Raw genomic sequence first — 26,317 nt, 5'->3', positions numbered from 1 at the left:
AATTAAATCAAAGAAGCTTTCGGATAAATATTAGGAAGAACTTCCTGACAGTTAGAGCGGTCTCTCAGTGGAACAGGCTTCCTCGGGAGGCAGTGGACCCTCCTTCTTGGAGGTTTTTAAGCAGAGGCTAGAGGACTATCTGATAGCAATGTGGATTCTGTGAATTTAGGCAGATCAGGGAGGGCAGGAAGGGTTACATCAGTGCTTAGTTGTCGTGGCCTTCTTACATGCCCATGGTAAAGCCGATAGCCCCCTTGGGGTCTGGTAGCAATTTTCCACAGGCCAGTTTGGCTAGGGATCCTGGAGGTGTTTTGCCATCTTCTGGGCCTGGAGCAGAGATCACTGGGACAGTCGGGGGCGGGGGGGGAGGTAGTTGTGAGTTTCCTGCATTGTGCAGGGGGTTGGACTAGATCACCATAGAGGTCCCTTCCAACCCTATGATTCTGTGATTCCAAGTGGAGTGGAATGAGACTTCCTTTTCCCTATCACTTCAGACTACTGAGCCTCTACCCCATTTCTGTTCTTGTGAATTAGGGGATCCTCTCAATGTACAAGGCAAGGAGCAAACTGGAGGTCTACAACTTGAGCGGGGAATCAGAAGAAGTATCTGCACCCTTCTGTCATCCTTTAAGACTGAATTTTAGCTCTTTTGCAGAAAATTTATCTTCTGCATTTTTCCTCAGACATTAAGTGAATGGTATTAATTGAACAGTATTTTACTATAAATATCTGCCCACTTTTCTCCCAGAAGGCACCCAAGGCAGGTAACAACAGAACTGATACAGTAAAAAATAAACCACAATTTAAATAGAACCTGAAAGATACAGTTTTCCCTTATGCTAGTCTCTGGACCCAATAGGCCAGCTTGTCCCATTGTCCCAGGCAGGGTTTTTTTTTCAGAAGCGCGGTAGAACACAGTTCTGGCACCTCTCAAAAGTAATTATGTGTCTGGTAGCCCCACCCGCTGATCCCGTTTCCTCCCTGCGTGCAGTCCAAGGTGCCCGGCTCTTTCGCGACACTCTGAGCCTCAGTGGTGGCCCTGCGCCCCAGCTTGCCAAGGAGGGGCTGCCTCTACCATCACTTCCCTCAAGTGCTTCCCCCTGGCTGGAGGCAGAAGGAAGCCTCCCCTCCTGCAAGGGAGCACCAGGTGGCAAAGCAGCAGATGTGGCCAGTCAGCGCAGGAGATTCCTGTCCTGGGTGCGGAGACCAGGCACTGGCACTTCCCCTTCCTGCGCCCAGGCGACCCAAGCTCATGGGCTTGCTCGGGCCAGTGGCGTAGCATGGGGGGGGGGGCAGAGTGGCAGTCGCCCTGGGTGCAAAATTTTAGGGGGTGTAGCACAGGTGAGCCTGCGCTGCGTCCGTGGGAGGTTGCCCGCAACACCTGCTGCACCGACAGGGCTGTTGGCTCACTGGGTGCTGAGCTGGCCCTCCTGCAGCGGCTGCTGGCCGAGGAGCATGGTGAGATGGTGACTGCGGCATGGGCAGCAGTGCTGGAGGGCTACCAGGTAAGGGGCAGGGAGGCGAGCAGGCTCAAATCGCGGGAGTGCTCCTAGGAGTGGCTGTGTTCTGTGCAATGATGTCACTTCCTGGACGTGATGTCATCACATGGTCCCAGGATCACATGCGCGCATGTAGTGCCGGGGCGCCACCTCCTGCTGGGAGTTGCCCCAGGCGCTGGCAACCCACAGTACGCCACTGAGTTCCACCACCTCTTTTCCCAGGGAAAAAAAGCCCTGGTCCCAGGCTATAGAAAGTAAGCCACAGGCTACAAGCCAACAGCCTTCTGGTTCTTGCCAAAGCACTTGCGCTGCTGGCTGCACCCAAACTTATACCTGGAGAGAGGAAGAGCTAACAAAAACTCAGACTTAATGTTATCACTGCAGCAACTTTCCTCCCCGTCTACCCTCCATGCTTCTGGAAGTCTGATTTTCAGTCATTCTTCCTAAGGTCAGTAGCTAAGGAAAGTCTTTGTGATTACAGAACATGGAGGCGCATCTGCCCTTTCACCCACAGCTTGCAAGGCAAAACAGCGCACAGATAATCTAACAGATGTAAACTATTTATTGAATATTTGCCACCAATATTATTAAATACATAATCTTGCAGTTTTCGCTTTCAAGTTAAAATGTCAGAAACAGAACACCAAATATTTACAATTCTTATAAGGAATGTTACATAATGACACATTAAGGCGTAAATTCTTTTGGCTTATAATTCTGAAAAGAATGATAATAGCAAAAAAGTGATGCAAAATCTTCATTGTGAGATAATGATTAAGCTACAATGTTTTTACAAAAATATGGTGTAAGATGGCAATAAATCCCATTCAAAATCCTGCATTATGTCCCTTCAACTGGGACTGATAATTTATACAGTCAAAACTTTAAAGTTTACATATAAAGGTATCCTATTCACCATTGAAAAGTACAGCTCTTGACATATACAGTTTGTTTTGTTTTATTTTTCAGGCCACAGTTTTGAAGGTCTGGAGTATCAAGTTGGTTTGATGAATTAGTCGGTTGGCACTTATGAACACATTTATTGCCCTGTTGTAAGAAAACAAAACATAAGTCAGCTGTAGGACAGAGGCCACAAAACCATCAGGTATATTCGATCATAAATCTAGACCAGAGAGGAACACATTTTGACTCAACAACAGGCAGAGGATTGGAACCAAAAGCGCCAGACTGCCTGGAGAATAAAGAGGGGTGGTTTTTGCAGATTCCCCCCTTCCTTCTGCGGACTCCCATTGTTCTCAAGAATTCCTTAGCCACCGAGGAGAATTTCAGAGGGATCAGGGAACTGCAAAAGGAAGGGGAGAGCCTGGGAGGTTCTGCTTCTCTAGCTTCCCTCCAATGGCAGCGCTTGGGATCCAAACCGAAGTGCTGCAGACTTTTAGCCTGTAATGGACAACTGGCCCACGTTCTTATTTATTATTTTATTATTTATTTATTTCACATTTGTATTCCGCCCTACAATAAAATACAGTAAAACTCCATTTCCATAAAACGTTTAAAAACATCATTAAAATAAAGACATATTTCTAATTATGCAGTCAGCCTTACAAACTAAAACAGGATGGTGGACAGCCTTCGCAGGGAGGGCTAGATTTTATACACCTCTTGTTGTTTCAGCCTGGTGGAGGCTCAGATCTCAGCCCTCAGCCATGTGCCTGGCAGAACAGCTTTGTCTTACAGGCCAGGCGAACAGCTAGTAAACCCTGCCGGGCCCTGGTCTCAGTAGACAGAGCGTTCCACCAGGTGGGAGCCAGGACCGAGAAGGCCCTGGCTCTGGTCTTCTAACATCAAAAACAAAATCTGAGTCCATTAGCATCAGATACCAGGTGACAAAGTGAGCTCTGATTCTCAAAAGCTTATACCCTAGAAAAATTTGTTGAGCTTTAAGGTGCTACCCAACTCAAATTTTGTTCCACTACAAACCGAGCTACCCAAACTGAGCTTTCCCCATAGCTTATTCTTTTAAAATTAATACTACAAACACAGGAGTGTACCAGGTGATTACTGTCTCTCTTCTCTTCAGTAATACCAGCTGCTTTTACATGCCATATGCCATTTAGAGTACCACAATAAGATAAACAAAACAGCACATAATTATAAACCAGCCTCAAGTCAAATTCCTGCCAAAATAAGAGGTTTGGCAGCCCTTACGACGTCAGGCAGAGGCTTCTCTACATATCATTCCAATGTACAAGAACTATCACTGTAAAAGCTCCATTTCTCAGTGTCAGAGTTCTCACCTCTTGGCAAATGGGGGGCACCTAACACACAGGAGGATACAAAGAGAGTCTGTTCCTTAAGCATGCAGGCCCCAAGCCACAACAGGCTTCACGGCACCTCAGATTTGGCCTGGAGTCACATCAGAAGCCAGTGCTACCAACGCAATACTGGCTGAATATACAAGTACTTTTTGCTGCCAATCAGAAGAGGAGAGGCTTTATTTTTCATGTCAACTGAATCAGCAGAGCAGTAAGAAAAGCACCACTCAAAGAGTGCTGCAGGATCCAACAGCCATAATACAGAATTCCATAGACAAATACGAGGCCCTGGATCCAGACCGCCATATTGGGCCAAGGGTTTGCTCCTCCCCATTGGGGCTTTTAACTCACAATAGCATTCTTCCACTTTTCAAGGGATCCTGTCTTTCAAAATCAATTTACTAGGATTGTTTCTCACTGCATGTGTGAGAAACAAGAGTCCAAAGCTGCTTTGAGTGCCTAGAGCTACATGTGAGGCTGTTTTGATTATGGCCATGAATATTCGGGTTTTTCGATTAATTGGTAAAATTCCTAAACCTACCTCACCTCAGAAACAGGTATTAAAATACAGATATGATTAAACCACTAAGTATCTATTAACATGCTGAAATACAATGACGGCAGTACTCTGTAGTTGGAACTGCACGCATGACATTGAGCTTGTGTGTTCAGGTACTGCTAGAATCTAAACAGCAGCTAATATAGGACAAATGCAAATCTGCGCATTGCTCCCTTAAGCTTCTCCACCCTCCATGTCTGTCACTGGAAGTACCAGGACTGAACTTCTGTTTTGCTTTCAGTATTTCATCCACTCTGCTCATCCGTGTGTCACCCTTTTCAGTTTGTGATTATCCTTGGTCAGAGCATATGTTAATTTTGCTTCTGTTGACTGCTCAACTCCTGGGCTACTCAAGAGTTTAATCAGATGAATGTCTTAATGTAAACTTTAAATAAACTGCTGTGTGGAGCACTGGAAAGGTTTATGTATTAGCACGCCTGGGTTAGCTTTAAGGACCATGAACCAGGTCAAGGAACAAATGGGATTACTTCCTCTTGACTTCTCAGAGCTAAAACTGTTGTTCAGTGGCTTGTTACTGTTGCCTTTGAAAAAGCTGCAATGCATCTAGTTCTACATGACAGCTGCACAAAGTAAGTCACTGCCTATGGACCCCCGCCTTATGCTCGCACAGTGGTATGGGGTTGATTGGGGGATCCCATGATGCTGGGGAGCCATGTGGCATGTTGCAGCCAGATGGGCAGTGCCAAGTGCACCTGGGCATTGATCAGGTGCACAACTATGTGCATCTGTGTGCTTAATTCACACACTCCAACAACACGGGGGATCATACAACCTACAAGCAACTCCTTCAACACTTTGTATGTGCATGAGAAAGACAAGATAGTATGTTTAAACTGGCCATAAGTGTTACCTTGCTGGATCAGATGAAGTCCATTAACACTTCTTCCAGCAGTAGCCAGTCAGATGCTTCTAGGTACTCAACAAACAATGACAGTGATTGCTCTCCCTAGTAGTTAGCATCTGGAATCCAGAAGCATACCGCCTCTGATACTTGGAGGGCCCAGTTAGCTATTGTGGCTAATAGCCATGCAGACTGTCACTTACCTGACCATGCACAGCAACACTCAACAACTTTGTTCGGCCTCTGGGCACCAGGTAGTGGGCATGACCACAAAATGGCTGCCAGGAAAGGGGGCAAAGTCAACCACAACATGGCTGCCATTAAGGAGTGGGACCATCATAAAAGGTTTCAGAGGTTCAAACCAAGCATTGTTCTACAATGGAAGCAGCTGATTCTGCACAGCACACACAAAGGTGAAACTTCCTGAGCTTTTCTCAAGCAACTACTACTCTGAGGAAATGGAAAAATGCTATGATTGGCTCTTTGTTTCAAAGGAGGCAGCAAGTGGGCATCAGGAAACACACTGGTAGGCACCAAGACATTCTCAAACGCGTGATGATTCTATAGTTCTATGATTTGGACTACATTCCGGAAACTGATGTATGGCTACAGCTTCTTAAGTGAATGGAAAATTACTCACCACTTCCCTTCTCCAATGCAACGGTGACAGTTCTGCCACACCACCACTCACAATACAGTATCATACCCTATTTTTGATTAGCCTGTGTTCCAACTGTATACTAAGCAAAAGTACTACAGAAATAAGACTCTGGAGTCATTAGGGATTTGGTGGCGGAGAGCCCTCAAGTCATAGCTGATTTATGGCAACCCCTGACAGGGTTTTCACGGCAAGAGACTAACAGAGGTGGTCTGCCACTGCCTGCCTCGGCAACCCTGGAGGTCTCCCATCCAATTAATAACCAAGGGCGACCCTGCTTAGCTTCTGAGATCTGATGAGATCAGGCTCACCTGGGCTATCCGGGTCAGGGCCCATACAGATTTAGGGGCTAATAAATGTTGTTACTGGGCACACAAAAAGAAAAGCAACCACTTTTATAATAGGGATGACGCAGTTTTTGGCAACAGAGAACTAATCAGCACCAAGGATATACTTGGCTGGCATGACGCAGAAAGAAAGGCAGGAAATAATCAAATCTGAAAGAACTTCATGTTTTTAAAAAATACTTACTTTCCATCTTTAAAATAGGTTTTCAAAGTATCGCTGAAACTTTTGGAGTATTTTACAAACTCTTTTTTTTGGTGCTCAAGTGCCTGAAAGAGGAATGCGTGAAGAGTCATTCAATCACAATCTCACACTGTATCTCCCCAGAATATTCTACTTTAGCAACTAGACACAAAAGACTAAGGAGAAAATCTGAGGAAATGAGCTTAAAAATATGATGATAGCGGAATTTATCCAGTTAAGAAATGAGTTACATTTGTTTGCTTGCATAGTTGCTTTTGTGTAAACATATAAAAGTGAAACATTCATATAATCAACGCGGCATTTTAGAGTTACACTGAGCCTTAATGTAGCCATTGCAAATTAGAAAATTCACATAAAAATATCAGCTTAGTAACAGAAGATAGATTTTCATTCTATGTGCTTCCTCATCTGAAAAATTTGTCTCGACAGCTAGTTATTACTACTGAAATGACTTACTCTCACCATCTAAGCATAAGTCTGCAGAATCTTTAATATTTACTTTTAATACATTTATATTTCTGCAACATTGTAGATAAGAGTCTAAATTCACATACCCTCCGGTTCTGGTATTGATATTTCTTGAAGACATTATTTACTGTGTCGAGAAGTTCCTTTATTGCACTGGCAATGTCCCTGTTTGGCAATGAAAAGATAATTGCAACATCTTTTAAAATTAGACTCACTCAATGCAGAGTTTTAATCACTTCCAAAATTATGTCTGACATGTATTTCTAAAAGATTTGCTGTTTTTACAGAATGAGTTTTAGATATGGCACAGCAAGACTGAACATTGAGAACTAATTAGATTATGTGGCACTTCAAAGTCCAAATTAGGTTTAATGCACTCTTCGTATGTAGAAACCCAGCACCTGCCCAATAAGGAAATCTATGCTACATAATACTATTAAACCACAGGATCTCTTGCCTACTTTTACAATCAAATTCTTTCCTCAGAGCAACCTTGAAAATGATACACGCACAAATGAGAAGACGACTCTTGGTGTTTCACTCTATGTAAGAAAAAAGCGACCCATGATTTGTCTTTAACTGTTTTATGAGCACAAGTCTCATAAAATGAGACCATCTTGTCCTGCCAGAGTCTCTAGACATTTAAATGAAGCTAAACCACCTGGAAGAAAACTGTCACAGCAAGTATCCTTTGAGGCAATTTGATGCCAATAGTTTTTCTCTCAGGAGCAATGGATACAATTTCACTAAGTTTTTAACTTAGTGGGATTTAATGTCACTTTATAACAAGATTCAACAAACTCTTTTAGAAAGTTGAGAGGTCAAAAGAGACAGAAGTTCGTAAGCGCCATGTTCTTTGCATGCAACTCTGATGTTTCCGACAATTACAACTAAACCTTGGAAGCCCTACCAAGAATCCTTTTCAAGGTTAAAGTTATAAGGAAGGAAAGAGCCAAATAACCGTCTCTGCACTAAACAGGCCTGTTCCAAGAATCCTGGAGTGACTAAGCACATTCACATCTTCATCTTGCCAAACAATAAGGACGAAGGGGCCTGTTTCAATCATATTGTAATTCATGTTCCAAAATAACTGTCCAGATGAGGTCAATTAACAAGCTGTGTTAATTACCATGATGAACCCAACACCATACAAAAATCAAGATTATAATTTGGTTGATCAACTTACATTGACAAAGCTCTGGAAGCTTTAAAATAGAAACCAACTCAGTCTTGTCCAAATCTTCCGGATTTAAAAGTCACAAGGCACCCCAATCAAGCTTTCAATTACAGCGACAAGAAATGCTCAAGGGACAGTTTTTCCCATTCTGAGTACAACATGCAAAAAGCCAACTCTGGATGAGTTTATACTGTGCACAATGGATGCCGCTTACACTAAAAAGTTATAAATATCAACTCTGAGCATCAATGGGTTCTCCATAAGAAGAGTGCCACCAAAGTGCTTCTAAGAAGTTGAAAGTTTGCAATGTATAAATGGAAGTAGTTTATGTGCCACAAAGGTAAGCCATTCTTAAATGAGTGGGCATGCCTCAACTGTTGGGAGGCTTATTACCACAGCCTTCAATATTAATGTAAACTTTACAAAGAACAGTTGCAATCCCAATGCAGAATTATGCGTGCTTAAACCACTGATTGCAATTGGTTTGCACACACTTAACTTTGTGCTGTATTGTGGCAAGTGAGATTTTCTACAAATACAGAAACCTAGTTATCTACATGAGAATGCTGAATCCTCAGCACCAGAATGCTACAACTAATGTCTCAAAGTGTTTTCAGGTCAAAGGTCTTAAATGAGATGAAGAATTGCATGTCTAGACATAACAGGATACACCTCTTAGGGAATGACAAAACTCCAAAGAAGGTATGAATGCAGACAGGCAGGTACTGCACACGCCATCAGGGCTTTCTTAGGCACTGCCAAAAGCAAGCTGTGCCATAATAACTTCAGAAAAAACAACCACCGTGCCCGCAGTTGCTACCAACAATTAGTCATTCAATGTTGTGGGCACTGCCATGATCTAGGAGAGTTACAGAGGATGTAAAATGCGAGCTCCTAAAATCAAGACATCATACAGCACCCAAGATACTATTTCTTAACTGAACTCTTTATTATTCCCCTTAGTCAGAACAGAAGGATCCAAGATCTTGACAATCTGAAACACTTTTATGAACCTCACAGTATGCAAATGACACATCAAAAGGTAACTCAGTAATTTGCAACAGGTGAACACCTGCTTTGGATTTTCCCAATGCACTCACTAGACAAATCATGTTATGGATCACTTACAACACAGTATGACCCATGAGTTACAAATATGCACATGCAACCAAGATTATCTCTAGCACTGAGAATCCAGACCAGCACAAAGGCTGCAGTTTGGCACATGAACATTCAACGATCCAACCATGGTCAATACAATGTCAAATACTGGTTGAGTCTTTACAAGTTCGCTAGAACAAAAGGGGGTGAAGCACTATATTGCATAGCATCTATGAAACCACCACCACACCCACCCACCCAGTTTTGCCAAGTATACACTGCAAAGGAAAAAAACCCAGCTCTATGGTCCTCTTATTAGGATGAAGCTATAGGGGGAGGCAATGTGTGCATGAACAAACCTGCTCCTTCAACAGGAGTGCAATCCCACCCCGAACAGGAGATATCTCCATTCCTAGGTCAAACTCCCCCCCCCCCACACACACACTTCCAACACAGTAGCATCTCCATTTTGTTGGGACTAAGTTTCATCTTGTTAGAACGCATCCATCCAAAAACTTCTCCCAAGCACCTTTTAACAGTTTCTACAGTCTCCCTGGAATCTGTTGGAAGCAATAGATATAGCCGAGTGTCATCTGCATATTGGTGACAACTCAGCCCATATCTCCAGTTGATCTCTCCCAGCAGCTTTACACAGACGTTAAAAAGCATGAGGAAGCAAGATAATAGGAAAAGGAACATACAGGAATTCCTTACATAAAGTTATAGAACAAAGGATGTCTGCTCCTAAGTGAAGGATGCATCCATGATTCCTGCAAGACTGGGAAGAAAGAAGCTTTTACTCTTGCCATCATATTACCCCCAAGATACAACCAAGGGGAGGGAGCAGGCACACACTCACACAAGGGCATTCTCGACTTCAAGGAGACTTAGGCAGTATACGGCCTGCCAACTGTCCAGAATCCCCAGCAGTAAGATGCTGCAGGCAATTTACTTTGATAAGCAAGTTGTTTAAGCAGGAGCACTTACTTGATTGTCTGAAGAAACCTCACTCTATCATTGATCTCATCTGGAATCTTGCTGAGAATCTGTTTAAGTGCTCGTGCTTTATCATTTAGATCTTGGAACTCTGGTTCTGGCCTTTCAATCATATATTCTAATGTGGGAACAAAAGCATTGGTCTGAAGAAGATTTTGTAAGATATTAAAAACATTTGACAAATTCTACTGATTCCAAATATGCTCTATATAAGTAGTACATAAAAAATGCGCTTTTAGCCATCAAGTATTAATTATATTTAACTGGAAAATTTTACTCTGTTCTTTTAACAAAAACTTTCACTAGGACAAAGGCCAGAGGCTTATCGTCCACCATATTTTCCAGCCACCAAGCTATTACACATTTCATCATGCAAGATGGACTACCAGCATTTAAAATTTAGGCATCCTTAATATAAACAGTATCCACATTGCAAGTATACTGGAAAGGTGGTGGTGGAATAACATTGCCATTTGGCCATCAAGGATTCACTTCTACTTGCAGAAAACAAAGCAGCGGCATAACTGAGAGCCAGTTTGGTGTAGAGGTTGAGAGCGGCAGGACTCTAATCTGGAGAACCGGGTTCGATTCCCCCCTCCTCCACTTGAAGCCAGCTGGGTGACCTTGGGTCAATCACAGCTATTCCAGAGCTCTCTCAGCCCCACCCACCTCATAGGGCGATTGTCATGAGGATATTAATAATACACTTTGTAAACTGCTCTGAGTGGGCATTAAGTTGTCCTGAAGGGCGGTATGTAAATCAAATGTTATTATTAACTCTCATCAAAGTTTTAGAAACTCTGTTTTGGGATGAAAAAAACAGCAAGCAACAGATTTATAACCATTTACAGGAAATACCTTCTACATCATCAGCTGCCATACGCAGGAGAGACTCGGTGAAGTTAACTTCAACACTTTTTTTCTCCAATATTTTTATGATGATGTCTTGTGTGAGACCTGGGTTTTCCTTTTCAGCCTGCATTTCAAGAACAGTTTGTTTATTATTATGCGAATATACATTTTGAAGACAAATAAAAGCAACCCAAGAACAAGTTGTCACTTCAAGATGACAATTTTAAAATCCAACCAACTGGTTTCTCTGAAACATGCCATTTCATACAGTATTTTTCCCGAAAAGTGGGGGACATAAACATTTTTCTTGGAAGACATCAGTATTTTTCACTGGTATTTTTTGCCCAACATGTGATTACACTCATGGGACATTCTGTGTATCACAGATACAACTTTTCCTATTTTGTGTTAATTGGAATTAAGGGGGCATATTTATACAATTGTATTAAATTCCTGTACATTACAAGCTATATAGAATTGAAGATGTTCAGCCTGTCTTCATAGCTTTTGCATCTTTCAAGATACACAAGATTTACTTTTGCTACAACTCGCAAAACATTCATATTGCAAGAAGAGATAATATACTCCACAGGGTGTCAAAGCAACCAGCAAAATCACAATTTTCCTGCATCCCATTTCACTTACATCTTTCACATTGATTTCTCTCTTCCCAAAGCTAAAATACATGAAGTATCAATATGACAGGAAGCACTAAAAACCATCCACAGTAGTAAAGCTTCAGAGGAAGGATTAAGAGCGTATTGTTTTATACGGAAATGCTCTGCAAGTATGTCCCAATTTAATTTTTATCTATTCAGAACTGGGAAATTGCTTGTTTCTCATCAAGTAATTAGAATGTGAAGGTATGGGGTGGACCTTTACTCCAAATCCTAGGTAAGACATCTCAGACCAACAAATACCAATGATGCAATCCCAGAAGCTTGACCGTGGAGGGTCCCTTCCCTTCAAGCTCAAGGACCAGGGGGACAGAAGGAGACCTAAGAAAGAGAGCTCCCCTCTCTCTAGGAGGGTCTCTGCCAGCTCAGAAGTGCCTTCTTCAAGGAGCCTGTTAGCACCACTTCCTGAATTTGAGGCCTCCAGGGTCAACAGACACCAAAAATCTCTGCCCATTCTTTTTCTAAGAAGATAAAGCAAGATTTTTCAAGACAGCCAATTCCTCAACTGAACTGCTCTTTATGATTCTCAATCCAGAGATCCAGGTGACTAGCTTCAAAGTTTTCGGCACATCTTGATTTTTTTTTCTTTTCAACAGCTGTCTCGCCTACTGTAGACCTTTGCCATTTATGGGAGAGCTACTCCCTAGATCGATCGATCAATCAATCAAACAAACATGAATGGTGAGAGGCAGGGCTCTGCTGCCTCCCAATAGTAAAAAAAATTCCCCACAAAATTTAGCTATGTGATAATTATGACAGCACAGTGAAAGTAAATACAGGCTGGAGACCACTTCATGTGACTGGACTGCAAATATTTGAAATTATGAATCACTAATGGCAAGGACCTACCACAATACATGACAAGCCAAAAAAACCTAGAAACAGAGACTTTCAGACTGTCAGCTCCTCTACATTTCTCCTCCCCACCTCCAATTGAAAACAAGTCATTTTATTGAGAGTTCCTCATGTCTTTCACTTGAAGTCATCTTTTTAACCCTTCTAACATGACCAGGTCCTTTTCTTCCAATGTCTCAGCATCCTTTTTGAATCACGAGACCTAGCACAGTATTCTTCAAACCAATCCCTGTAATTGCTAAATAGAGAAGTATTAGTACTACTTTGATCTCGGAAACCAAAGCCTTCCAGAAACGATAGTATAGCTACCCACTGAAAAAAATCTTGGCTGAAGCTGCCTGAGATGGCAAATTCATGTTTCAGTAATTCTACCTGCCGAGGTGACAGAATGTAGAATATCAAGTCTACCGAGTTATACTCTCCCAAACAACAAAACACTACTGAAGTATCTGGATAACCATTTGGCTAATTTCAACAGAAACAACAGATGCCAACTTCTACTCTCTTTTCTGTGCAAGAGCAGAAATGAAACATAAGCTAAAGAAAGCCTGCCTTCTCTAGCTGACAGGAAACACTCAGATCTACACTAAGCATAAGAGTTCTAAAATATATAGCTGAGCTTTGAAGGCTAAGTTAAGAAAATTAATAGTAAAAAAGCATTGTAAACTATGGATGTTTATAATACTGGGGTGGAAGCCAGTGGAGCAGGACTCATGGAAGCAAATCTTTTAACACTGCAGCTTTCCTTGTCCTCTGAAATCATACCCTCAGGAGTTTATAGATCATCAGGAACAGCACGGGGGCGGGGGGGGGGCAAACTGAGGGATCTGGGAGGAGGGAAATCAGTGAAAACCCCATGCCCCCGTCTTCTGCCCATGGAAAACACGGTCAGGATTAAACATGTAAATTGATTGCAGTTATTTCTGCCATTTATTTCCCACCCAGGTCAAGTGACAATGGCCCTAGAAAGAAACTAAAGCGGTCCCACTGGCTCTTCTTCCAATTGTTCCAGCACAGCTGCCCAAAGGAAGAAAGAAAGGGTTCTGAGGGGAAACAACAGCAGCATCACTGGTCTCTTAAGAGATGTAGCTCTGCTTGTCCCAAAGCAATCTTTCCAACCTGGGGAAAGGGGACTACTGGTCTACTTCATTTGCCTCTTCAGGCTTCGTTAGCAAACAATGGGGTTAACTCTCCATGGCTACCACTGCATACTTCATATGCTGGCCTTAAAGATGAGAGGAGGACCTGGGATGGTCCTGCATGCTGTTTCTGGGCTGGCTGGGGAAGGAGTTACATAGCAAACAGCAGGAGTAAAGCACACGGGTAGTGAGGTTGGGATACCTCATCACTGTGCCATACAGGACAGGGTTCTGCGTGAACATCTATAGTATAGTGTTTGTAAAGGTGACATTTAACACATGAAGCTGCCTTGCACTTCAGTAGACAATCTAGTTCCATAGCATCTATTCCGACTGGCAAAGGCTCTCCAAGGTCTCAGGAAGGAGTCTTTCCCAGTTATTCAGTATCTTTTTAATTTTAAACTGCCAGAGATTTAGCCTGGGACCTTATGCATGCAAAGCATGCGCTCTACCACTGAGCTATGGCCCCATGGTAGATGGCTTTCTGCTAGTCTCAATAAGTTGTTTGCTAATTAGAGCAGGAATTTTATTTGGGGTCTCTAGGGAGGAGGGAAGGAGAAAAGAAGCAGTGATGGATTCAGAACAGAAGAGAAAGAGCTGAATCCACTGCACTGCTTAATCCAATTTTTACATGTTGGTGTTGTGTGAGCGTTGTGTAAAGTGACAATTTTAATTATTCTCACCTTAATAAAAGCTGCTCTCAGTGTCTGAGCTGCAGATAAATTTACCCGTTCTAGCTGCAATTAAAAAAAAAACAAAACAGTTAAGCTAAAACAAAAGATACAATGACTTTTTGTGTTCTGAGACTTTAATTCCAAGGTTCCCTGCCAACCCAGATAATTAAAAAAAAAAATGAAAAAAGGATGGCCAATTCACAACCACTTTTTAAAAAAATCATGCGCTGAATTTTCCACATGGTGAAATGGTTCCGTGAACTGCACCAAGACTTTCAAGTTATTGGCCCCCACATTCTGCTGGAATTTAACATACTAAGTTGCAATGAAGAATAGTCTTCATAACTGCTGATTCTTTGTCCACACAAGTATGTCAAAGTGATAGTGAAATTCAGGGCTTTTTTTCTGGGAAAAGAGGTGGTAGAACTCAGCGGGTTGCCCTCGGAGATAATGATCACATGGCTGGTGGCCCCGCCCCCTGATCTCCAGACAGAGGGGAGTTTAGATTACTCTCCGCACCTAGCGGTGCGGAGGGCAATCTAAACTTCCCTCTGCCTGGAGATCAGGGGGCAGGGCCACCAGCCATGTGACCATTTTCAAGAGGTTCCGGAACTCCGTTCCACTGTGTTCCAGCTGAAAAAAAGCCCTGGTGAAATTATTCAGATAAAAGAAAGACAAAAGAGTGGTGGAAGATTTTAGAGAGAAGACTGACTTCTCTCGGCTTCTTGGCCTTTTGGCTAAGATCAAGTGTGTGTAGAGAGAAGACTGACTATTGGAATGTGGTTCTATATTTTGCATTTCTGAACAGACTGTGAGATTATCAAGACGGTTATACATGCAAAGGAACTTTTTAACATATATGTTAATTTAGCATTTGCATATGGTTTCTGGGAACTTTACCAAATACAGACTGTTCCTTTCTATACTTACATTAATCAAATCCAAGTCCCAGTTTTCCATATCACCATTAGTTTCTGGATTTTACAATGTTTAGCAGAAGTCACCACTATAAACCTTACAGTGACCGCAGACACAAGGCATTCTGCTGTCTATTCCATGACTGCCTCAAACTGGGGCACTAATTAAAACCTCCCACGTTTACATTTCAGAAACTTGCAGAATGCTGGAAGCATCTTGCAAGCCCATATTTTTTTGAAAACAGAGTCAGAATTAAGGGAGAAATTGGGGCAAACAAACAGCTAAAGGTTATAGATGTTACTTCCAGGGAGGAAAAAAAGCTAAAGAGATAGAACTCATTAGGGCTGTTTGAAGTCTAGGGAAGAAAACTTCAGCATATCAGCATAAATAATGCATGTTGGGGTATTATTTGACATTTTGAAGGCAACCTCATGTTTCCCAATACTATAAATGCACAGAAATGAACTAGAAGCCACATCACCTCATTAAAGACAGGATACATAACAGCATAGAGGGGCATGGAAACCATAGAAGTGGTCTCTGCTTCATTCTTCATCTCTTCCATTGTCATCCTCATTCACAGAGCCACTCTTGAGGGAAAAGGCTATCGAAGCAGAAGACTCTTCATTCACTGAAGGGCTTCTTTTTCCTCGCTGTGCCAGTGTTTAGCGCACTTAAAAATATATAACCCTGAAAGAGAAAATTGAGGCTCCGTGAAAGTCCGTCCCAGTTTCAAGAAACACTACCAATATTTTAAGGCAGCAGATTTAGAACTGCCTCCGTTCAGCTCCATTTCTAATCAGATAATCTGTATGTCATTAAGGCAGTCCCTGAAAATTGATCACAAGTTCTCGTTCATTCTTTTTCTTGTGAACAACAGCGGCGAAACCTGAGAAACGATGTCTTTAAAATGCTAAAGGTCAAAACTACTTTTACAGTTAGCACACGGATTATTCACCAATGCTAGTTAACTTAAGTCATACATCGAGAGTTACTCGCTTGGAACGTGAGGCAAGCCAAATGGCAACTAACAAATGTTACAAATCTGCTAGGTAAAAATATGAAGATTTGCTATTTGTTCCTATACCGCAGATTACATTGACAAAATTTGAATTGCAATGAGTTTATAAAATACAGAATTATTCAAGCTTCTATACGCAAAGCTGTTTCAAAATCAACAGTGGTCTAACGTTCTGTTTCCATACAGGGTGTGTCAGCAAAAGTATTAGCTCAACAGTGAATACAGCTCAAGTAACTAAATCTGGTTCGAGAGGTCCTCCACCCTGCCCAACCCATTAAGCTAAAAGAAATGATCTAAAAAGCAGATTTGAATTTCTAGTATTGACAAGAAACGTATCAACTATCTATTTTATACAGTATATGAAAAATGGGGCTGCTAGAAAATTCACTATTTGGGGCCCTGGGTAGAATTGGTATCGCAATTCACAAATTCACACGCTGGTTCCTACGCATTTCCAGCCCTTTTAGAATCTGCAGAAGAGACAGGAATTTAGAAAACATTACATGTATCCTTCAATCAATCAAAAAATGGTAGTTTCCTCTAGCCTACGGATCCTCATCTGGTCAGGATACACAAAAAGGCTGCATCCTAACCTAAAGTGAATCACGTTAGGATATAATTGTTTGTTTAGGGCATGGGTCCCCAACCCTTTTGAGCCTGCGGACACCTCTGGAAATTCGAGACAGGGTGGTGAGCATCGCTCCACAGGAGGTAAAGCCAAACACAACACCTCTTTTCTTACTTTGCAAACATGCTGAACACATGAAGTTGCCTTATTCAGAGTCTGGCCATTGGACTGTCAAGGTTGGTATTATCTGTACTTTGGTTGAAAACATGGTCCAGCCACTGGAAAAACAACAAGCTTGGAGAAGGCGGGGGTGGGCTTCTGTTCCTTAATATTTACATTGCCTCATGCAACAGCCTAGCTCTCTGGACCTTAAGACCAGAACAAAGCTCTTGCTGCTTTGCAATAGGCCAGGCTTGAAGGAGGAATGGAGCCACACGCAGCCTAAGGCCCAGGGGCTTAGCAGTCCTCCTGATCCTTCAATGACTGCTACTCTAGCCATGGAAAAGGCTTTCACTAGAATGAGGGCAGCCAATAAAAAGCCATGCATGCAACAGTCCTGCCCGTTTTCTTATAAGCTCAGTAGGTGCCATGGGAATTAGTGGCAGGTGCGCCATCTTGGGGAACTCTGGTTTAGAGGTTTTTGCTTCTGGTAGTGGAACAGCAGTTAAGCATTGGATCTGGGAGAGCTAGGTTTGAACCCCATCTCTGTCATGGAAGCTTGCTGGGTAACCATGGGCAAGTCACTCTTTCTACCTCATAGGGTTGTTGTGAGGAAAACTGGAAGATGCGAGAAAAGAATAAGCTGTTTTGGGTATGGGGAACAGTGTATAAATATCTAAAATAATAAAATTAAACAGAAGGAGAAAGTAGGAAGAGCCAGAAAAAGGGAAGAGGGACAGAAGCAGAGATAAGGAATAAGAAGACATAGTGAGAGAGAAACAATGCATTTAAAAATCAGAAGCAACTCGAGCGGTTTAAATTAAGACTAAATGATGGTCTGGGGTCTAAAAAGAGACTTCTGCTCCAGTTTATTCCAAACCTCTGTACAGATTTAGCCGGTGTTGTTCAAACGTCCCTATATTCAACAGCTTTAATGTCCTTTCAGCACAGAAACCTAATTTTGAGATTAATTTTAAGTGCACAACCTCTAGAATATGTCTGCTTAATATGATACTGAACAATAACATTCATGAACTTAGCATTACATTCGAATCAGGGTTTCTATACCCAAAAAAATCTCCTACTGCCAAGTCCTAAATATAAATGCAGATTAGGTTAAGTCCACGAGCCATCAGTTCAAGAAGAAGAATGACTTAACTCTGGTGGTGGAAACAGCAACATGCAGCGTCACCCCTTTCTGTTTGCTTTATGAGCTGGTTAGCCAAGTCTTAACTAAGCGGAGGAAGCTTTACAGAAGCCATGTTGGAGTAGCAGGATTGTCCTCTCTACTCCAGCAAGAGATGAGAAGCAACTTCCCATTAAAAGACTTCTACACATTAGAATTTCCAAACATTGCAATTTCCAAACATCAAAGTCTTTACCATTTACAGAAAATTTAAGGACTCCAGGAACAGCCACTGAATCTTGAGGTCTGAACACCTGGGATTATTCTGATTTATGTATCAGCAAAAGCTTCAAAAGCTTCCTCGTGTGGGTACGCACTATTTCTCCTTCCCAGTTACTTAGCTTCAGCCAACACTTTGATCCTGCTCCCCTACCATTTCCCTAAAGTGTGAGCCATCTCTGTCTTCACTGAATGCGAGACAGAGACACATGGGAAATTTCCCCAGGCATCTCCACTTGTATCTAGGCAGCTATGACTCAAGGCCTCATTTCAGAAAGAAACTATACTGAATAACAGGGAAGACAGATGACAAAACAGGAAAAGCACAAGGCAATCCCTAGATCCTTCTCAACCCCAAATTAGGAGGGCTTCTTGCGAGCTTTACACTGCAGAAGCTACAAAAAACTACCCATGGAGTTTGTTCTTTTCTCCCTTGCTAGCAAACCACCAAATCTTATAAATTGGATTTTCTATTATTAGTGTCATTATTTTTGCATGTCTGAGTATGGAACAGACTACTTGTTTTCTGCTCCAGATCTCCAGAGATGGCAGAAGCAGGGTATAACTACAAGGATGGTGAGCTTCCTACATGAAAAGTGCTTTTTATCCATTTTGAAGCAGTAAGAGAGTTTACTTGGAATTATTTTTGTTCCTGTATTTCAAGATGTAATTCCTATAAACACCAGGGGAATGAAGAATCTGCACTTGCTTGATCACATTCTCCAAGTACTTCAGGTTAACTGCTATTTCAGTTCTCAGGGGATAGGGGGGGGGAAATCTTTGGAGCAGCAAGAGATGATGTACTCAAATCACCAATCATTCCTGTAATCCACGAACATGAAGGAATCCTGAAAGCATTAACCTGTTGGCCCAAGCTTGAACAAGCAAGCATACTTCATTTACTGAGGAACATGCTGTTTTGAGAAGGTCTGTGGTAGTATACAAAACTGCACCTTCTCCTTATGGTAAGTAACTCAGACAAACTCATTTGTTACAAACTGGAAGCTGCCTCACGAAAGAACCAGAGGGACCACCACATGTAGGATAGCTGAATGCATCAGCCCCTATGACATTTGAAATGCATGACTTTCCACAGACATACTAGACCAACGGTCTCTTCCAAAGCTTATTTGGGGGTGTCACTGAAAAGTTTCAATGCAAGAAAGTTTGTCCTCCACTACCAATCTTCTCTTGCAATGCGTAACAGGAGGAGAGTGGATGCATCAAACCAATGAGGCCTTACAATGTACCCCAAACACTGCAACTCTGGAAATACGAGCTTGATTCCATGCTATTTGCCTATGGCTCAAGATAAAACTATCCCCTACAGCATTAATTCCTTTAATTCTCCTAGATAATTTCTGCTCAAGCTGGGTCTCAGCAATAGAATGCAAACTGTTAATACTGGGTTTTTATAGTACAGCTGTTCTGCATTTTGGTTAACAAGGAGCTAGAGTAATTATTAAACAGAGATTATGGGACACTTCTCTACAAGTGGACAGAGCACGATCTTTGTATGTCCCAGCACAGTGAGGAATAGAAAACAAAATTTTGCTTTGCCCACTTATCTTGTTGGAACTTCCAAAACACTGCAGAGCTTTTACTTTAGCACACTTTAATGTTCTTCCCTCTACTCTTTTGAAGTGGAGATATGCTCATATCCCATATGTAAATCGTCTCTGCTGCCAATCTGCACTGGTAGAGACGATCAAGCACATTCTTTTATATTGCCAGTATTATCAGGAGACCCAAATAAAGTACATCACACCAATTACTGCTGCCTATCCAGGCAGATCTAATCAATTTTATTCTGCTCTCCTTTTAGCTGATTGCTGCAATGAAATTACTGCTAAGGTAGCAAGATTCTGCGCCCTTGCTAGTCTAATCAAACAGAATATCACACCTCCTTTTAAGACATTTTAACAATATTTTAACAATTTTATTCATTTAAGTACATTGTTTAATTCCCTAGACATGTTTAGATATGCAATCAATGTACTCATTATATGTTATTGTATATGTCAATTTAAATTATAATCTTGGATCATAATAATAATCTTGACTTGACAATGCAACAAACAGGGGTTCCTTGGCAACCAAACTGACACAGAAAGTATTCCCGGAAGGACAAACGTTTGAAAGTCACTGACTGGACTTTTAAGAGTACTGATGACTTCAAGTTAGTAAAAGTACTTAAATTGTAAGCCAACCCAAGAAGCAGTCACAAACCCAGCCTAAAATATAAGTACATGCCAGTATATTGCACAGATATGCCATTCCTGCTGCCCTGAAGTAGCTTTGTCCGGTAGGCAGCAGTACTCAAGTGGCAGGAAAGATCCCTACATTTCCTACACCTGCCAAGAAGCGCAAAGTTTTATCACATCTTGGTCAAGTCAAAGACAACCTTAGAAAAAAGTTTAGTGGCAAAATACCTAACCACGCAGTAAAGTAAAAACAACTTCATTCAATAAGAAGTCTGCCTCTCTCCTTTGCAGTGAAGGAACAGCACAGAGATGGTCCTTGCTGTTGCTTCTACTGTCCCTTAGGTTTAGGCAAAGTGTCAGCAGCAGTGTGCAGCTGCGAGGGGTGGCTGGGTGGGAGATAGGAGGGCTAAAGAGAGGTGTGGAAAGCCAGCATTTCAAATATATGTTTGCAAAACTGTTTTTAAATAACCTCAAATGGAATTCAGCATTTTTCCTACTGAAGACTATTCAGCTTTGGAAGAGGATGTAGGATGATAGTGCTCTAGCTACACTGCAGTAAATTCAACGAACAGATTAAAGCTTAAGGGAAGCCACAAAGTAATTAACCTTGACCAAATTTTCCAACACGTTCAACTCAGTGAGCATGCCAAAGAGAAATGCAAAGAGAAGCAGGCAGCTGTGGATTTGGCCAAGATACGAGCCCACTGTTAAACCAAGTTGGCATGTACAATTTCTACACTTAGCTTTTGATAGGAGTAATATTCATACTTATGCTTAGGATGTCTCTGCAGTCTCTAGACATGATTTCTGAATATAGCTAAAGGTGGAGTTCAAAAAAACTTCTAGGCTAAAATAAAAGTTCCCTTCTGCTTCCAAGAAGGAACATTTGATTAATGACCTGCTATATCCACTCTCATTCTCTTTTCAGGGTATCTTCAGATATCGCTTACGCAGTATTAAAAACAACAACAACAACAACATGAAAGTGATCAACACAGAATACAACTAAACAGCAAGCTCTGTTTCCAGTACATAACCATGAAGACAGAACAAGCTTTTCCAGACCCACGAAAGCAATGCCATGTATCTTACCTCTCCACTGAGCAAAATCTGAAGCTCTCTTCCAGCCTCAGGAAGCTTTCCTTCAACTTAAGTGGCTCTTCCTCCAATGGGAGAGCCACTTAAGTTGGAGGCAGCTCCTTAGGCTGGAGGAACTTCCTCCACCCTAAGGTAAGATGCTTGCCAATGTCTACAATAATTAGGGAACAAAGGTTGTTTTTGCATTCTTTCCTACCATCTTGCTATTTTACAGAGGCTAAAAAATGGCTAAACCAAGCCTGCAGAAAACTCATTTCCACATCCTAGTGGCCATTATTATAAAGCATTAAAAGCAATTCCAGATCCTTACGCGCCATGAAACACATTTCCAGGCACCTTGACAACTTGGGTGCCTGTATTTTTTTTTCTGATCAGGCTCAAGGGAAGTAAGCCAAAATTGCTTTTCAGTCTCATGAGCTCTAAATTTGAGTTTCCATTGAGGATGAAACACATTTCAAACTAAGAACAGGTGTATTATTTTCAATTGTGAATAGTCAGTGGTCTATATTTTGATGCAAGCCTTACAGAGGGCTAAGATTTTGTTCCTAGGTACCAGCTTTAAACTTTCAAGTATACAGGACTTTTCCAATTCTACATTTGAGCTTTATGGCATAATAAAAAAAAATGGCTGACAGTGAAATTCCCTGCTTCACTGAGAATTCTTTATTTCACATGTTGGGAAGATGCAACAGGCACAAGGAGGGTGGAAAGAAAAACTCACAGGAAACTTGTCAAGAGTTTGAGGTCAAACTACAGCATGATACCTAGAAAGCATCTACACCACCCCCTATGTGAGAGTGTGTGAACACAGCAACTGCCAGGTCTTGGCTAAAGCTCTGCAAATCCCAGCCTCTAAGCCTATTCGGCCGGGAGAAGGATAAGAGAGCGGCAGGAATGTTTTCAGTTCACCAAGCATAGTTTAACATTGCTACAAAACAATACACACTACTACATGATACCAAGGCATGCAAGTTCATTTTAAAAAAACCTTTGAGACACCTGTTACAGCACTCACAGTTGTATAGTAGGCCGACATCCAGTGTAACTCCATTCAATAAATAAGCACCAAAATAACTGGAGACAGGTGTCCCTAGCAGACAGAAAGTCACTGATGACACCTTATACAATAGCAAGACACTTGAAACAACAATACACACTTCTAAATAAGCAGTTATACTACATTCAGAAAATGCCAGTACAAAATGCTATTTAGCACCTTGCAGGTGTCTACAACAGACAGAAAAGCGGGCCCGCAGCCTACAATTTAAAAGAAGCCAGCATAAGCCTCCTCACACTACTGAAAAGCCAAGACTAACAGTGAAATCCTAAGATGGAGTACCTCTGCTTAGGACTTCACTGTAAAAATCAAAGCCTGAGTACTCTGCTCTTGCATATCAAAACCGTAACTGTCCCAATGTAATGCAGGTTGTGTATAAACAGGCAACACACAGTGGTCAGGAGGAGCGCTCCAACTTGTGCCATGTCCTGAAAGAGCACTGGATTTGTGTTTCTTGAATTGTAGTCTCCCAGGGCAAACGACTTTCTGAAACAAAAGAGCATTTCAAAGCCGGGACATTACATGGCATGGATGTCTGGTGTTCAAAATTAAAAAAAAAAAAATCAATGTGACGCTAAACAAGTCTCTGCATTTGCTTAAGGGAGGTTCTGGATCCCAGCCACGACTGTACACTTATCTAGCAGAACTCTAAACCAAAGACTGCAACTTTGTCCCTTATCTTCTTACTACTGTTTATAGAGGCAGGGAAGAGAGAAAAATCCCAGTACCTAAAATAATTTTTAAGGGCTTCACGCAGACGTGGCATCCAAATACAGGATGCTAGTTTTAAAGTCAGAAATATTCTTCTAGTCTGGGGGAGAAAAAATGAGGATCTCTATCAAGCCCCATTCAACTTCCACTAAGATTAAAAAACGAAAAAAAAAATTGTAGGGTATCCCAGTTAGGACATTTCCTTATAGGCATACCAAAGGAAGTTCACATGTCCAAGAACTACTCTTGATGTCACCATGTGTAGAGGAAGCAAAAATGGTAAAGTAATATTTAACCAGGCCATAAGAAAGGTCACAGGTAGCCACCGAGAGACTATAGGATGAATTAGTTTGGTTTAATCTATTTAGAAGTATCTTTGCAGTAAGTGGAGTTTGCCACATTTTTCCAACATGCAAAAACATGGACTGGCATTTAAATGTATTAAGTCGGAGTTGGATCCTAGGCCTTGTTTCACTCGCACAAGCAGTATTTCTGCTTGTGCAAGCTATCCACTGATTTTCTCTTCCCACGACAGAAGCCCCAGATTTCCCTAGTTTCCAAAAGTCTACTGGCCTTCACAAGTGGGAGCAAGGAGAAGGTGAGAAACTTCCAGTTCAAGAGCAAAACTGAACACCCAGTGCACAGGTTCCAAACCTAAGGTACTTCATCCAAGTCTACATATAACTGAACAGAAGCTCTTATAATGGTCCAAAAGGCAGGTCTATTTTTGTGTAGAATGTTATGGACACATCCCAGTCCTGCTTGTGTACACAACTGCTTGTCTGCATAACAGCTACACATCCTCCCCAGAAGCAATCTAGCCTTTATAATTAGTTCCATAATACTTAACATATTTCTTTAGTTATTGTTCATGACCTAGTTTGGCTTAATCTGCTTCTACCTGCTCTTAATGCTTTTAATGTAGTCCATGCAAAAACTCTCACTAGATGAAGGATGCCTGTTTTCCATCTGTCCCTCTATAGGTCCACAAAGAAAGGAGCTGACTTAATAACGTAATATTCAATTTATATACCGCCCTTCAGGACACAACTTAACTCCCACTCAGAGCGGCTTACAGAGCTTGACATTTCACTCCCCATCCCCAATAACTGTGAACATCTTCTGTTGACTTCTTTATGGTTCACTTTTTAGCCAAGAGGGGTGCTTTCCCATTTAACTGTGATAGTTTATCTTATCAAGACAACTAAAGAGCAACTCATCGGGCTTTAACACCCGGGGCAGGTACTGCCAAATTGAATCAGATCACAAGCCGGTCTCCTACTTCTGACAGTGACCAATGACAGATACTTAAAACATGGTGCAGGAAATAATGTTTCCAGTTCAATTTCACTGTAGTAGGGATACTATCAGCTTAAAAAGCTACTAAGGTGCAAAGAACAGCACGCTGAACAGGAAATTGGAAGACTACAGCTGAAATTGTAGTCTCTTTCTCGCATTGTTCTGCTCTTTATCTGTAAAAGAAAAACAGTAGCTAGGTAGAACTCCTATACACGGACTCACAAATTGATAGATGCCAACCCCTAAAGACTATTTCATCTTTATATCAGATCTTATCAACTTGGCTAACCGGAAAGTGACTGAAAAATTTAAGCAGGAGTTCAGCACAAGTGCTTTAAGGCATTTGGGACTAGGGAAAAGATGCTGGTCTTGACTGCTACAGTGAGAGAAACCCACCCATGAGATGACTTTTTTCCAACCAGCAATTTACAAGCACTCATTGTGCCAAAAATAAATTAGCATTACCTAAATACTAGAGTATGTTTCTCTGTAGTTTAACAAAGTTTGAGAATCTTTTAACAAGGCTGCTCTTCAGGCACCCTGTGGTCTGATGAAAGCATGTATTTAAAGCTTATGTTTAGGTACAGTTTAAAAGCTTTCCCAAAATACTATTAAATGCTAAGGTTAATTTTTTTAAAAAAAGTTAAAAGGCTCAAAGGCATCTGCCAATATCTTACTTTTTTTTTTACCTACCGCTTATTTTAAAACAATTTTGACAGGAAATAATAGCAACTGATTTATACTATCAAGGAATGACTCCATAGACACGCCTAAGGTTTCCATCAAGAGCAATCAGAAATAAGAGAATTTGTGGTTAACACACATACAGATGCAGCTAATTTGTTTTGAAGATTCAGCCATGTCTCGGTTAAAGGGAGCATTTATATTGCAGAACACTGAGCCACACACAAACAAAAAGACTCTCCCTTGCCTTTCTGTATTAATGATGTTTTTAATATAATGTAATCACTACCATTGTTTTATTTTGTTATGTATATTACTGTGTTGTGCTCCGCTCTGAGCCCGCCTGTGGGGAGAGCGGACTAAAAGTATAAATAAATAAATATCTTGGCAAAATAGAAGTGCAAACTTTGCATTAATTAGTACACCCATTTGGGCATGCTGCACAGAATCTGCCAGCACAAGGTCTCAGGGCCTACTGCTAATACCCCAGAAATTTTTAGTAGTTTTACGATTTATTTTTATAACTAAGTTGGTGATTCCCAGTACAACTTAGTTCTTTCTCAATAATACCTTTACAGGGACCTTTACGTGTTGTGCAGTGGTTAGAGCACTGGACTAGGATCTAAGTGATAAGTTCGAATCTCCACTCTACCATGAAAACTTGCCAGGTACAAGATTTAATTAATAACCTACTTGCTATAGCAAAATCATCAATAGCATATTTTTGGAAAAATCAGTCTCCACCATCCTTGAACCACTGGTACTCCAGAGTGTGGGACCAGCTCATTATAGATAAAATAACAGACAATTTATCGGCTAATTCCTCTACATCTAACTATTATGAAAAATGG

At 41.5% G+C, this 26,317-nt stretch overlaps 1 protein-coding gene across 2 annotated transcripts in view; it reads right to left on the bottom strand.

Annotated features, from left to right (window-relative positions):
- Positions 1–2,043: 2,043 nt before the first annotated feature.
- Positions 2,044–26,317, bottom strand: part of PDCD10 (programmed cell death 10) — a 28,876-nt gene continuing 4,602 nt past the window's right edge. For both annotated transcript variants that reach the window (XM_054983993.1, XM_054983994.1), the window contains exons 2-8: positions 15,742–15,950; positions 14,352–14,405; positions 11,004–11,121; positions 10,137–10,263; positions 6,958–7,036; positions 6,386–6,468; positions 2,044–2,546 (exon numbers count right to left, since the gene is read on the bottom strand). In XM_054983993.1, the coding sequence (XP_054839968.1) occupies positions 2,465–2,546; positions 6,386–6,468; positions 6,958–7,036; positions 10,137–10,263; positions 11,004–11,121; positions 14,352–14,405; positions 15,742–15,837 (639 nt within the window). In that variant the 5' untranslated portion in view covers positions 15,838–15,950 and the 3' untranslated portion in view covers positions 2,044–2,464. The remainder of the gene's footprint in view (positions 2,547–6,385; positions 6,469–6,957; positions 7,037–10,136; positions 10,264–11,003; positions 11,122–14,351; positions 14,406–15,741; positions 15,951–26,317) is intronic.

Source organism: Eublepharis macularius, chromosome 6, assembly GCF_028583425.1.
Source record: "Eublepharis macularius isolate TG4126 chromosome 6, MPM_Emac_v1.0, whole genome shotgun sequence".
Taxonomy (NCBI): Eukaryota; Metazoa; Chordata; class Lepidosauria; order Squamata; family Eublepharidae; genus Eublepharis; species Eublepharis macularius.
The sequence above is the reverse complement of the archived record's forward strand: the minus strand, read 5'-3'. Positions and strand labels throughout refer to the sequence as shown.